The sequence below is a fragment of the Vipera berus genome (assembly GCF_964194415.1).
Source record: "Vipera berus genome assembly, chromosome: 9".
Lineage (NCBI taxonomy): Eukaryota > Metazoa > Chordata > Lepidosauria > Squamata > Viperidae > Vipera > Vipera berus.
The window spans coordinates 13,711,921-13,726,503 of record NC_138212.1 but is presented as its reverse complement, the minus strand read 5'-3'; the positions used below and the strand labels follow the sequence as shown (position 1 = coordinate 13,726,503).

Genomic DNA, 14,583 nt, shown 5'->3' with positions numbered 1-14,583 from the left:
CGCGGAAGTAGGAAGAATGGGATCTGTGAGTGTGCGGGGAGCGAGCTGGGCGGCTGAAGTCCAGTGTGAGGCGGGGGCGCCACCGCCCTGCAGGGACGGGCAGTGGGGGACGGGGCCGACTCTTACATTTCCCCGGACGGTCTGGTCGCAGAAGCCCCGCTCCGCATGAGCACCTCCTATTGGCTATGGTCTATCTATCCCATGGGTAGGCAACCTCGGCTCTTTTATGACTCGTGGACTTCAACTCCCAGAATTCCTGAGTCAGCTAGGCTAACTATGACTCAGGAATTCTGGGACTCAGGAATTCTGGGAGTTGAAGTCCATGAGTCATAAAAGAGCCGAGGTTGCCTACCCCTGGTCTATCCTATGGGTTCCCTTCTTAACTGTAGCTATAAGTCAGGGGTCTTCAAACTTGGCCCTTTTATGACTTGTGGACTTCAACTCCCAGAATTCCTCAGCCAGCAAAGCTGGCTGAGGAATTCTGGGAGTTGAAGTCCACAAGTCATAAAAGGGCCAAGTTTGAAGACCCCTGCTATAAGTCCTATCCGCCCCTCCCTTTCCAGGTCTCCCCTCCCCACACCCGTTGCCTCCCTTTGGCCCCTTCTACCCTCTAGTCCGGTCTGGGGAAGGAATAGAAGCTGCTCCTGCTTTCCCACTCTTCCCAAGCGTTTGGGGGTGATGGAAGAGGCGGAGTCCTCGATTCGTCTGGGACTGAGACGGTCGGGCTCAGGGAAGGTCGCTCAGACAGCCTCAGGGCCCACCTAGGCTGAGCTACCTGCTCAGAGATATAATTCAACGTGGTGAATTGTTTTGCTGAGTTTGCGTGACACTCTCATGCTAAGGGCAAGTGTTCACTACCCACTGGACTAGGTAGTGAGGTAGTTTTGTGTGTATTTTGAAAACGAATAAATCTACCTCGTTTTGAGTCAACATACAGGGCTTGTTGGGTTAATAAGATATACATGGGAGGTACACGCAGTGACCATATATCCTTTATTATAAGGAACAGCCCTTTGCTTCAGAAAGCTGTCCTTTAGGTTTGTTTATTTTTCAAAAATTCACTTTTGTCCTTTATTTAACTTTTGCTCTACAAAAAATACCACTACGCACAGTCTTTCATGTGAAAAACACAGAAATTGAATCGTCAAAGTAAATTGATATTTTTAATAGGATATGTTCTTGTAAAGTTTGACACTGAATTTTTCTTTGCAAAGCAAAATTATAAATATAAACAATTAGTTTTATATCCTTATGAACCTCTTTCAGATTCAAACCCGCCCCCCCTTTTTTTGTCCTTTTTTTGGCAAGAAAATATGACCATTGTAGATTCACATGCATTTCTGTTAGAGAAAAGGTGGAGCTAAGTAATTGCTATACATGAGGAAAAGAGGGATGAATTTAATGAAAGAGGATGTAACTTGCATTTTGTAAATATCTGATGATAGAAAACACTACTTTCTTAGGTCCTTATTGCTAGTGGGAAAAGATGATTGGTAAGATAGGTAGACAAACTGACTTTTCTCAGGAAAAGTGGCTTGATCTGCTTTTTAAAAAAAACCAAGGAATGCTTAGATAGAATAGGAACTTTTATATGCAAACTACTGTGGCATGTTTTACGGTTACTTGTTCCTACACTAGATAGTCTACTTTGGTCTTACCAGCTAAAATCAGCAACAAACGCTGAGCTTGTCGATCAGAAGGTCGGCAGTTTGGCGGGTCGAATCCCAAGTGCCGTGTAACAGAGTGAGCGCCTGTTACTCGTCCCAGCTTCTGCCAACCTAGCAGTTTGAAAGCACGTAAAAATGCAAGTAGAAAAATAGGGACCACTACGGTGGGAAGGTAACAGCGTTCCGTGTGCCTTTGGCGTCTAGTCATGCCGGCCACATGACCACGGAGACGTCCTCGGACAAGTGCTGGCTCTTCGGCTTTGAAACGGAGATGAGCACCGGCCCCTAAAGTCGGAAACGACTAGCACGCATGTGCGGGGGAACCTTTACCTTTACCTTTAATACAGTACAAGCTTGCTAGAAATAAGAAACTGCAGCTAACGTGCTTATCTATGAGTGTTTGTAGAATTGTCCCCTTTTAAAATTGGAATTGAACTGCACCACTTTTCACAGCTGATTCAATGTATGCAGTAGTTACAGTTTCCTATATGTATGCAAGTGGCTGCACTGAAGTGTGAAAGGAAGATTAAAACATGATCCAAGGTCAAGTACTAGGGAGATAATCATTTCTGCTTTTGTTCCTGCTTCATATTTTAAAATCAAACATTGGCATAAATAAATGACTGCATGATGCAGTTTAGACTCTGGGGTGGCTTCTACAATTATTCAGCTTTTTGTGAAGCTTTTAACATAATATTCCCTATGTAATGATGGTGGCTTTTTTCACTTGTTGAGCAATTTTCCTGAATAAATTATTAAAAGTGTAAAGCAGTGCGGTCCTTGGGGAGAGTGATTTGTGATTCTGCTTTTGTGATTGATGGATGGATTTTATTTATCTTTGTAGAGTCGCAAAGTTGTTATGATTACTGTTTTCTCATTTGCCTTGATGGTAGAGGACAGGAAGGCCTGGAGGAACGTTGTCCATGGGGTCGCAATGGGTCGGACACGACTTCGCAACTAACAACAACGTCATTACATGTTGCCTGGAACATCGGCCCCCATCCTTTTGGGCAGCAGGGACTGATTCCGTGGAGAGAGTTTTTTCTGTGGATCGGAGATGACGTAGTCTTGCATGCTGCCTGCATCCCGCAATGAGGCCTTGCTTGTTTGCATGGCCTGGTTGCTGGCATGCTGCAGACCGGTGCTGCTCCACGGACTGCGGGTTGGGGACCCCTGCCCTAGAATTGTTATGATGATTTAGGCATCTTACAAACTGAATAAATAATAAATGATTTTCTGGCATATTAATCCAGAAAAAGATAATTCCTTTTTTAAAAAATGCAGAAAAACAATTGGCTTGCTTTTGTTGAACCATGATGTTGAATGCCAGTATTTTCCTAGAGAGATTACAAAAATGCTTTAATTTCTATTCAGATCTTACAATGTGTGATTTGATAATAAGAAAAGGGTTAAACCAGAAATGAATAGCCTTATTTATTTTGTAGCACCTCTTTTACTATATTGTAAATCCAGCATTAGAGTTTGTACTAATGACTTGGATAATATGAAATCAAGCATAAAATATGATCTGAGCTGCTTAGCACGTGAAGTGAGTCAGAGGCAGTCTAATCCCATGTAATCTTTTAAAATGTGTTTTCAAGCAGTCGTTTCTTTTTGAAAATGCCAAATTTATTTTCATGTTTTTCAGATTGCATCCCAGAAACAAAAATGTAATAGTTCAGTGGGGGTTTTTTACCATTCCTAAATGAACAATCTTCATCCTTACTGGTAAAAAAAGCTAATATGAAATTGAAGTTCTTTGCTGGAGAATTGCCTTTCTTGGAAGGACTGCAGAACAGCTAATTGCACTATTTAAGGGGCAACCCATGAGGAGGGGGAGAGAGAAGTGGGGGACGCACAGTAAGGAAGCCAAGAGGAACTCAGGATGAAGGAAATTTGTAGATATAGATGAAGGAAATGAATGTCAGAGCATATATAGACCAGTCTCAAATTTTAAATGTTTTAAGATAGTCAGGGTTGAAAAACACTGTTATAGACTGTGCTTACATATTGTAATGAGCCCCAAATCTTGCTTTTTTATAATGTACACAGATCTTTAAGTACAGTATTTGGCTTACTATCATTTTCTTAGCATTACCATTTTCTGTTTACAGAAACCTGAAGTCAGCTTTGCTTGGATAAAGATTATGTATGATGAGGGATAAAATGACAATAGATGGTAATGGTTAAATCCATGCAAACAACTTAACTATTTGGCGGCTGGGATTGTTTATTCTTCGGTCAGTTCTGAAGGTATTTTTCTGTTTTGATATAGATTACACAGATATATTGTCCTCAGGTTTAGTTTTCATATATAAAATCTCTTTGTTTTCACATTTCTATATATGAATGCAGAACATCGGAAATGAAGTGTATGAACTTTATAGTGTACAGTATTGGGAACCTTTTTAAGAAGCTGTGCCTAGACTTGTTGGCAAGCTCCTGCCTTGGTTTCAAATGAGCTAGATAAGTCATTCTCATAATTTAAATTATTTTTGTTAAATAATAAAAGCATGTATATGTCTGTATACATGGTAGATTAAATCAGGAAGAAGCCTCTAACTATATATGACAGAGAAGAAGTAGATTTGTTTGTGTGGATCTGTTTTTGGTCCAGCTAGATTTGTCAAGTTTAACCTGGGCAAACCAATTCACCGGTCTCTGTTCTATGTTTAAAGTAAGCATCTTTATTCATATGGTTATGAATTTAAAGTATTCCTCATTCTGACAGTAGTTTCTTTCTTGCCTTAGTTGTGGATAATCAGCCTAACAGGAGTTTTTGAGGCTTTACATGGAAGTACAGCTTTGTGGCCATAATGGCAAACTTCTCCAGATACTTCAGAGCAGTTATATGGCTGGATAGTCTTATTGCCACTGATAGATTAAATATATAAGAATGAAAGCCATTTATCCCAAGTTCTGAGGGAGAGGGCAATATTTGCTTAAATGATGTAAGAAAAAAAATTGCAGATCTTAAAAAAACTGTAGGCAACCTTGGCTCTTTTATGACTCATGGACTTCAACTCCCAGAATTGCCTACCCCCCCTAGAGTCTTAAAAGTTACATTGTTGTATATGATTTTTCTGAGCTTCAACATCTACCAGAAATTACTAACTTCATTACTAACTTAATTACTAACTTAATTAAGACTAATTTCTGAATAGATGATAGATTATCAAAGTCAATCAAGGAAAATCTCATTAAACATGTTTGAATTTTGAAAGCTAACAACGTGGTTTGGTTTTACTCCCTCCTATTCTGTACTTATTTTAAATATTTTAATCCTGATTTTCAATATTTGCCGGCGGATAACACCCAGGGAGAGGGCCTTCTCTGTGGGTGCGCCTGCCCTCTGGAACCAGCTGCCCGTGGAGCTTAGGACTTCCCCTGACCTACGCTCATTCCGCCGGGACCTGAAGACCTGGCTCTTCGAGCTCTCCGGCCCAGGCTGAGAATTTTTAACTGGGGTTTTTATTTTTAGGGATAATTTAATCTTTTTAAATTGTTTTTAAACTTTTGTATTTTGTATTGGTTTGATTTTAAAATACCCTGTAAACCGCCCTGAGTCCTTCGGGAAAGGGCGGTATATAAATCTAATAAAATAAATAAATAAATAAATAAATATTTTCATCATCATAGATAACGGTAATATAAATGATTAAACAACACAATCTTAACTAATAGCATTTAAAAACAGTAGTATAATCACAAGACCACAAAACATAGAAAAACAGAGCATTTTTTTTTATCCAGTGCCTAAAATCCAATCAAACAGAATGTCAAGAATGCAAAAGAGTAAGAAACTGCATAAATGAAGAAGCTTCTCTTTGTAGCTGGAAATTTTGTGCTATAGCATATAGTATTTATACTTTAATTGTCACAACAGTATACCTCAGTGTTTCTCAGCCTTAGCAGCTTGAAGATGTGTGGACTTCCAGGATTCCTTATACTCACCCAGCTAGGTGGGGAATTCTGGGATTTGAAATCTTCACATCTTCCAAGTTGCCAAGACTGAGGAACTCTGATATACTGTACTGTATGGAGAACTATGAACACAGTAAGCGTTTGCTTCCCTCTGGTGGTAGCCGGTTTAAAATGCAGGGAATTTCAAACCATTTAATCATTCCATTTTAAAGGATTTTTTCCCCCACTTAGCTCCTGATAATTAGGAAAGTTTATTCTTAAAATCAATAAAGTGGCTAAAAATAAGGAGCGTATTAGCCTGGCTTAGTTTTGCATAAGGTTTTCTTTTATTTTTCTTTTAAAGGAAAGGTTATCTAATCATCAGTTTTTGAGAAATGCTTGCTTGTACTTAAGGTACAAAAGTCTTTCCTTAATATTTTGTAAATGAGTGTTTATGCAGTTCTCTGAAGAAATATACCAACCATGATCGGGCTTCTCAAACTCAAATCGCCAGGAGGACCAGCCCAAAGTCTGCAACAACAAAGTTGTGCTTCACACAAAGACTAAACTCTGCACTGCAGCCAAAATGAAATACCAGACACAAATGTCCAATAGCCAGATTTGTAAATGTGGCAATAAATTATAGCCTTTGTATCATTTAATGTATTTTCTTGTTTCAGGCTTCCAACATTTCTTACTGAAATTCCCTACGTGGATGTTTACAATGATCTGATGAGCAGGCTTCAAGGCCAGGATGCCACTAAGGAATTGTAGAGACACACGTTGTCAAGAGGTGGTTTCCTTTGCAATATTTTGCAGAATTATTACACTTCTGCTTCAGGCAAGTCCCCAAATAATTCATAGAAATCAGTTATAAAACTATAATTACATAGTAAGTAGTAATATTATTGTAATTTTATCTGTCCATCCACAGATAAGGATGTTCTTTAGATTCTGCTTAAAAAAATTGAGAAAAGACTCTGCATCTTGTAAATTAAGAGGGGCCATGACTATAATATTTAGATTAGCCACATTGGCTAATCTAGGAAGAACCATCCTATTAAAAGCTAGTACAGATAGTTCTCAACTTAAGACCATAATAGAGCCAGTAAGTCATGATGGTTCTAAATCAAGGCACTCTTATGAGGCTGACCTGATTTTATGATAATTTTTGTGGCAGTTGTAGAGTCCGTCCATTTCTATAATCGTGTTTTTTTTCTGGAAAAGACTTGGAAAATGGCAAAAAAAACCACAAATGTCAATTGTAATCCTGTGTGTGGGACTGCAACTGCAACTGGCCGTAAAAGTGAACTGGTTGCCAAGTGTGTGAAATGCAGGTCATGTGACTGCAAGTCTTGAGGGTTTCAGCTATCAGAATTCCAGAACCTTGTCATAAGTATCTTTTTGGGGGGGGAATCCATCATAATTTCGAATGGTTGCTAAGCAACTGATTATTAAGTGAGGACTATCTGTATAGTGTAGCAGTTAATGAGTTGAACTAGGACAGGGGTAGGCAACCTTGGCTCTTTTATGACTCGTGGACTTCAACTCCCAGAATTCCTGAGCCAGCATGGCTGGCTCAGGAATTCTGGGAGTTGAAGTCCACGAGTCATAAAAGAGCCAAGGTTGCCTATTCCTGAACTAGGAGATCAGATTCAGTTCTAGCTTCAGCTGCAGAAGCTGAACTGGTGACTTTGACCTCCTCTCTGTCTCTCTGTCAACCCAACCTGCCTCACATGGTTGTTGGGGCGGAAATTTTGAGGTGGGATATAACTCTTAACAAAAGTATAAAGATCCGCCCACATGCTGCTCCTCCTTTCGATATTCACTGTTCATTCTTAGAGTCACCAAAGCCAACAGCCATCACTGCATCATCTTGCAGTGAATTCCATACTTCTTTTGTGGAAGAGAAGGCAAGAAGCATTTCCCTTTGTCTGCTTTACCTGAGGATAAGGCATATTGAGGTCTAATTTGGATGATGCTTGATGGCTATGACTCAGGAGATGAATTATGCATAAACCTAGCAATTGATTTCACAATAAACTTCCCACTGTGAAAAATAGAAACTTACTACTTACTGTACAAGTGCACATGCCGGAGTGCGAATATTAACACATTCGGCTGAAAATTGCTCAAATGATGAGCAAGCACATTTAAGCAGTCTCGTTTTCATAAGATATTGTTTTAGTAATCCCTCCATATACAATACCCTCCATATACAATACCAATAAAGGTTGTCCTTGACTTATGACCATAATTGGGACCAGCGTTTCCATTGCTAAGCAAGGTGGTGGTTATGAGTCATCCCCAAATTTACAACCTTTATTGCCGAAGTTGTTAAGTGAATTAGGAGGTTGTTAAGTGAATCAGATGGTGGTTAAGCAAGTCCAGCTTCCCCCCATTGACTTTGCTTGTCAGAAACTGGCTGGCAAGGTGGCACATGACAATCACATGACCCTGGAATGCTGCAACTGTCACAAATACATGCCAGTTGCCAACCACCTGAGTTTTGAATGCATGATTGTAGGCTGCTGCGATGCTCCTAAGTGAGAGAATCGGTCATAGGTCACCTTTTTTCATTATTGCTGTAGCTTCGAACTGTCACTAAACAAATGGTTGTAAGTTGAGGACTGCCTGTTTGACTTTGTTGACGTCCCTTCCTTATTTCAATCCAGTAGGGTCTGAATGCAATTCGATCTAATGTATGAAAGTGTAAAATAGCAGCACAGCTGTCCTTTTCCAGTAGGTGCAATATACACCTCTGTTTATTTCTTTTTATGACTATGAACACCTCTGCCCTTAAATGGTTTGAAAAGAATATGGTGGAATGAGAGAGATCTTTTCATGCCTTCTTTGCTTAGTTGCCATCTTCTGCTGCTGTTGTTGTTTTTTTTCCCCACCCAGGCTCTTTTCAATCTCCTGATTCCCGATCATGCCGCAGACGCCTTCTCTCCTTCCCGCCTCTGTAAACCCGGGTTCTGGGACCAGCTGTCGGAACGGTTCCTGGGCGGCCTCTCCCGCTGGGATGCAGAGCACTTCTTGTTCATAGCTGAGCACGGCTATGTATATGAGCACAACTGTGCCTTCTTTCCCCTTTTCCCCCTGACCCTAAAAGTGGTAGCGGGCATTATCTTCTGGCCCTTCCAAGGCTTTCTCTGTTTCCGGAGCTGTCTGCTCCTGTCTGCAGTTCTTCTCAACGCTGCTTTTTCTGCTTTAGCCTCTTGGACTCTGTATGAGCTCAGCTGTGCAGTCCTACAGTGCCGAAGAAGAGCTTTTCTGTCGGCCATCCTCTTCTGCCTGACGCCAGCAAATGTCTTCATGGCAGCTGCTTACTCAGAAAGCATGTTTGCCTTCCTAGTATTTGCTGCCTTGTGGTGGCTCGAGAAAGGGCATTGCTGGGTTAGCCTTCTTCTCTTTTCGTTAGCCAGCGGAGTACGTTCCAATGGGCTAATTAATGCGGGATTTCTCATTTATTCCCAGACAAAACTCTTTGCTTTCAGATTTCAAGCAAGTGAAAACGGGTTGCAGAAGAAAGGCCAATTTCTAAAACTGGCTGCTGCTTTGGTGCTTATGTCCGCCTCGGTGGCCCTACCTTTTGCTTTGTTTCAGTACTACACCTACCTTAAGTTCTGCCATCCCAATATTGGCCTAGGGTACACTATTCCAAAGCCATGGTTGCAGTTGGCTGAATCCAAGGGCTATCGTGTAGCAGCTTCAGATGGTGGGAAGCCCCCGTGGTGCTCCTGGAACTTTCCTGTGCTCTACACCTATATACAAGATACCTACTGGAATGTCGGCTTCCTCCGATACTTTGAACTCAAACAGATCCCAAACTTTCTACTAGCTTCTCCTGTTATGGTGATGGGCTCTTGGGCAGTCTGGCAGTACGTCACTGCCAACCCCTGGCACTGTCTAACCCTTGGCATGGCGAGAAGGAAGAGTGTAGGCACGCAAGATCGTGACTTGCACAAGCCAGCAGGAGGGTTTTTTTCTCCTGGTGTATTAGTCTACGTGGTCCATGCAGCAGTTCTGTTGGTGTTTGGGACCTTTTTCATGCACGTCCAGGTGAGTCTTGCTAAATATTTAATACTGATCAAGTAGCGGGTAGCGGTATAACTCCTGAGCAGATGTATTTATTTCTACCGTGATGTTGAAATTGGATGTTTAATGGCACCTCTTTTTGTGTTTAGCAGAATATCAAGGAACTATAGGGCTGTCCAGCTGTAGATTACATTTGATAATTATTTCATACATGTATTAAGGACTTTGTGCATATGCGCGAAAAGAAAGTAGGAAGATTTCTGGTAGTCTCCTGAGATGATTGGACATTCAGAGCATGGCCTAGATGGGAAGATGTGGGATCAGGAGGACAGTTCATCAACCACTTTTGGTCTTCAGTATGCAGCCAGCGTTCCTACTTACACTCAGTCAGGAAGTTTGCATGATGCGGATCGCAGTGTTTGATTGATGGAGGGGCAAGTTCCTAGAAGGAGCCATATTAATCAGTTCTGACATAACTCAACAGAATCAAGGCATGTTAAATAGTCTATGGTAGCGTAAACATTTGTGCATCTGAGGAAACTGATTGTTTCACTACAGCTTTTCCCATAATAAATGCATTCATCTGTAAGTATGCTACCTAGCTTCTAGTTCATATATACAGCGGTGTATTGTGTAACATATCATCCATTGCAATGTGCAGTTCTTAGTCAATTTGGAAAGTCTTATCTGAAGGCAACAAGCTGGGTTGTAGCTGTCCTGGGATTTGATTTAAACAATACACCAAATTTTATAAGCAAATAATAGGTAATTTCTGGGTTGGCTGGTTTGGTTTTAACAATAGGTTATTTCTTAATCATCAGATATTACTCTGCATATTTAACCTGGAGTTTATCTTTCTGCTAATGCCATCATATTATCTGGATACTTCTCCATGTTATATGTATGCTGCTTCTTATAGCAGTTACTTTCTTTCACATGCATAGTGTATTTATTTTCAGAATAACTGAACAAGGCAAGTATTTACTCCATTTTATATGAGCATTGTTGTTTAATTAATTAGCATTGGTACATATCAAAAGCGAGCAATCTTTTTGGGCTAAAAGCCACAGTCTTGAAATGCCAGGCCAAATTCAGATTCCAAAATGTAGGCAAGCTCTGTGGTATCCTTAGCCACCTTCATCACGTAATTCTGGATAAAGTACTCAATGGCATATGGTTGAATATGTTTAGTAGTCCAAAATTAATCCCATTAAATCATAATCGTTTTCAGTTACTCTAATAAGAATGGTTCGTGTTACTTTTTTTTTGAACCATTCAAACAATGTTACATGCATGATACTTCACTAATTCTCAACTCCAGTTTCTGAAGGTAGGCTAATATCAGAGATTAAGAAGCTGACTTGGAGAATAGCTGGTTAAAACGGTTCTAGGTACACTGCTGTGAGTAGGGTTAGAAACTGTAGCTGAAATTGACCAAGCAATTGGAATAATTGATAAACACAAAAGAAATGGTTAAATATAACGGAAATCTTATTACAGCAAAACCTGCTAGCAAGTTTTGCCTTTGCGTCCATCTGCTTTATATTTTTTATGAAGCACTTGGTAGTTGGAATGAAGGTGTGCGCCATAGAATTATTTTGAATTTTCTTGAGCACAAGGATATGGAAGTAAGTCTCTTCCTTTATCTTCCTTTAATAGGTCCTTACCAGATTTGTGGGTTCTTCTTCTCCAGTCCTTTATTGGTTCTCTGCTCATCTGCTCTATGCCAATGAACCTTTGCTGCAGGATGGAGGTTCCCCATCCAAGCATGGAGATCCTCTTGCTAAGAAGCCCTCAGTGGATAATGTCTTTTGTAACTGCAGTAGGCATGAAAACCCTGTGCTGATGCTTCTGGGCAAATGGAAGCAGAGCAGGTTCCTCACAAAATGTATTTTGGGATACGTACTTTCCTACTGGCTGCTGGGGTTGGTCCTTCACTGTAATTTCTTTCCTTGGACATAAACCATTTTGAATCTATATAAATATATGGGCTGAACAGACTGCAAATCTTTCAAAGATCCTGTCTTCTGTAAACTTGGTAACATTTGCTGCTAACAAAGGTGCAGGATTGATGTCTGAAAGTGGCAATAAGTTCAACCAGTGAAAGTAGCAAAAATATAATGCAGTGTAGAATACTGACATGCGATGTTGCAGTCAAAAATATCCTTCCTCAAAGCAATCTATTTCATTCCAGAAAACACCCCCCCTGCTTTTCTATATTTTCTTCTCTCCCAAGAGCCATTCTGTAACCTTCTACCCAGGGCTGCTTTAAAATAAAACCCTAACCCTCTAAAAAGTATACTTCTGCAAAATGTGGGTTTTCCACAAGTTGCTGACAATCTCCCTTTTCAGTGTGATGATGCTATTTGATACGGTAGCAAAAATCTGAATTCGTATCTTGACACTGTAGCAGAAATTGGCTTTAGTCTCTCTGGAGGCTAGAGCTTGGTACAGGTGATCCTCAACTTACAACCACAATTGGGACCAGAATTTTGGTTGCTAAGCAAGGCAGTTGTTAAATGAGTCATGCCCAATTTTTACCATGGTTGTTAAACAGATCACTGCAGTTCTGAAGCAAATCATGCAATTTAAGCAAATCCAGCTTCTGACATTGACTATGTTTGTAGGGAGCCAGCTGGGACAGTCATAGATTACAATCATGTGACCCCAGGATGCTGTAATTGTCTTAAATACATGCTAGTTGCCAAGTGCCTGAATTTTGATCACGTGACCCTGGGGATGCTGCAACAATTCTAAGTGCGAGGACTGGTTGTCGTTCACTTTTTTCAAAGCGATTTTAACTTTGAACAGTTGCTAAACAAATGGTTTTAAGTTGAAGACTACTCATATCATTATCTAAAGTTCTTTTTTTCCCCTTTGTGGGTCTACTCTAGTTCCATTGGTTCTTAGAAATCAATTTAGGTCAACTGAGATTTATAGACTCTTCTTGCCTTAGCTGACAAGATTTCAGGTATAAATTTTCAGATCAAGTTAAATCTGGTTCCTGTCCTTGCAGCACTGATTTCTTTTTCAATTTGGTATGTTCCAACCTTTTCTACCTTTCTTCTGTCACAATTCTAAATTTTATCATTTTACTCTTGGGGATGTTGATATGCTGTGCTTTTGACCAGAACAGCTTGTGATGTGAAAGCCACATTTAAAAAATAAAATAAAAAATAGAGCAGATATAAACTGGATATGTAAACGCACACTGCAGTCAAAATCAATATCAAGCTCAATGTGCTGTAGTACATGAGATTGCATTTGAAAGCTATTTATACATCTGAGCCAGCCTGAAACAGTAGCTAATGCTACTGTAGATCTTCTCAGTGAGCACATGAAACTTTTGCAGGAGCCCGAGAACAGATTTAGAATCCACCTTAACTTTACATTTCTAAAAAACACGAGACTGTATCTTTCTATCTGGGGCTGCCTGCTCACTAAGATCAAGCACAGAGGTTATCTTTTCTGCCCTGCCAACATTTGAAGTACTGTATGTTTAATAGAAATCGGGCGAATGGCATGCTATGTAGCTTTGCTATGGAATTCCATGCCCAAAGTAGCTGACTCCACTCCTTTCAGTGATTTTCCCAGTATTTTGTGAAGAAGTAATCTCCTTTCCAGCAAGTTGTTGATCTGTTAGGCTAAATGTTTTATAAACTCTATGGGAGAATCAGACTGTGAAATACTGTTTATTATGTTCAGTGATTATCATTTCTTTTATTACTTTTATTGCTTTAATGTTTAACCGAAACAGTCTTGAATATTCCTAAACAGAAAGAAGAGGTAAATTAGTATTTCAGTATTCATGAAAAGCTACCACAGTTTGACTTTGTATATGGATAATCACTGCAGTTGCTGCTTTTACTGTATATATTAGCTACAGCATATAAAATACATAAAAACAGCTATCTTGTTCCAACTTTTTGTCAAAGACAAAAATGACATAGAATTGGAAGAGTACACTTAAATTCAATCTCTACTCACTACAGAATTTAAATAAAGCAATCCTGACAAATTGTTGTCCAGCCTCTGCTTTTTTTCTTTTTTAAAGTGCAGTGATAATTTTAACAAACAAAAAGCTTGTTTTCAATACTGCCTTATACAATAATGTGACAACTCAAAATACATTCATATTGGAAATTGTTGGGAGTAGTGTTTAAAAAGCCTGAATACTAAATGACAAATTATATAGCATATGAACACAAAATACCTTAAAATTCCAGAGCACCATATTGTAGCTGCCCTTCATGCCAAATCCTGAAGTTTATTCAGTAAGCTACAATTCTCACAGTGCAAGATAAAGAAGCAGCCAAAATAAGACAAGCATGTTATGTACAGCTAGTCCTCGACTTACAACCACAATTGAGCCCACAATTGCTCTTGCTAAGTGACAGTTAGGTGAGTTTTGCCCCATTTTACCATCTTTCTTGCCACAGTTGTTAAGTGAATCACTGCAGTTAAGATAGTAACACGGTTGTTAAGTGAATCTGGCTTCCCTATTTGCTTGTTAGGAGATCGCAAAAGATGATCACATGACACCGAGACACTGCAACCGTCATAAATATGAGCCAGTTGCCAAGCGTCCGAATTTTGATCAGATCACCATGGGGATGCTGCAACGGTCGTAAGTGTGAAAAATGGTCAAAAGTAATTTTTTTCAGTGCCATTGTAACTTTGAACCCTCGCTAAACTTAATGGTTGTAATTCGAGGACTACCTGTACAGCATACCATGCTCTATGAAACAAGCAGTGAAATAATACAGGTATCGGGTGTGCGCCTCATTTTTCTATATTCTGGGAGCAGCCTGAAAACATTGGAGGGGGGAGGGAGGAGATCATCATCTTCATAAAAAGCAGCGCATTCTGCAAATTGTTCCCATTCGCTCCCGTGCCGATGATGATTATTAATTTTTTTACTGCATTTTCTAAACCAGAGCTAGAAAATCCGGAAGCGGAGGGCCCCCGTTGG

The 14,583-nt window shown here is 39.9% G+C and overlaps 1 protein-coding gene across 3 annotated transcripts; it reads left to right on the top strand.

Moving 5' to 3' along the window:
• Window positions 1–13,629, top strand: PIGV (phosphatidylinositol glycan anchor biosynthesis class V). 3 transcript variants are annotated; one of them, XM_081334642.1, is made up of 5 exons: window positions 1–25; window positions 3,782–3,920; window positions 6,251–6,411; window positions 8,475–9,635; window positions 11,271–13,629. In XM_081334642.1, the coding sequence occupies exons 3-5, from the start codon at window positions 6,325–6,327 to the stop codon at window positions 11,571–11,573; spliced, it is 1,551 nt and encodes a 516-aa protein (XP_081190768.1). In that variant the 5' UTR covers window positions 1–25; window positions 3,782–3,920; window positions 6,251–6,324; the 3' UTR covers window positions 11,574–13,629. The 3 variants fall into 3 exon arrangements, with proteins under 3 accessions (XP_081190768.1, XP_081190769.1, XP_081190767.1); XM_081334643.1 differs by lacking the exon at window positions 1–25 and adding an exon at window positions 3,252–3,395 and having other exon boundaries at window positions 3,782–3,907; XM_081334641.1 differs by lacking the exon at window positions 1–25 and adding an exon at window positions 3,252–3,395.
• Window positions 13,630–14,583: the final 954 nt, after the last annotated feature.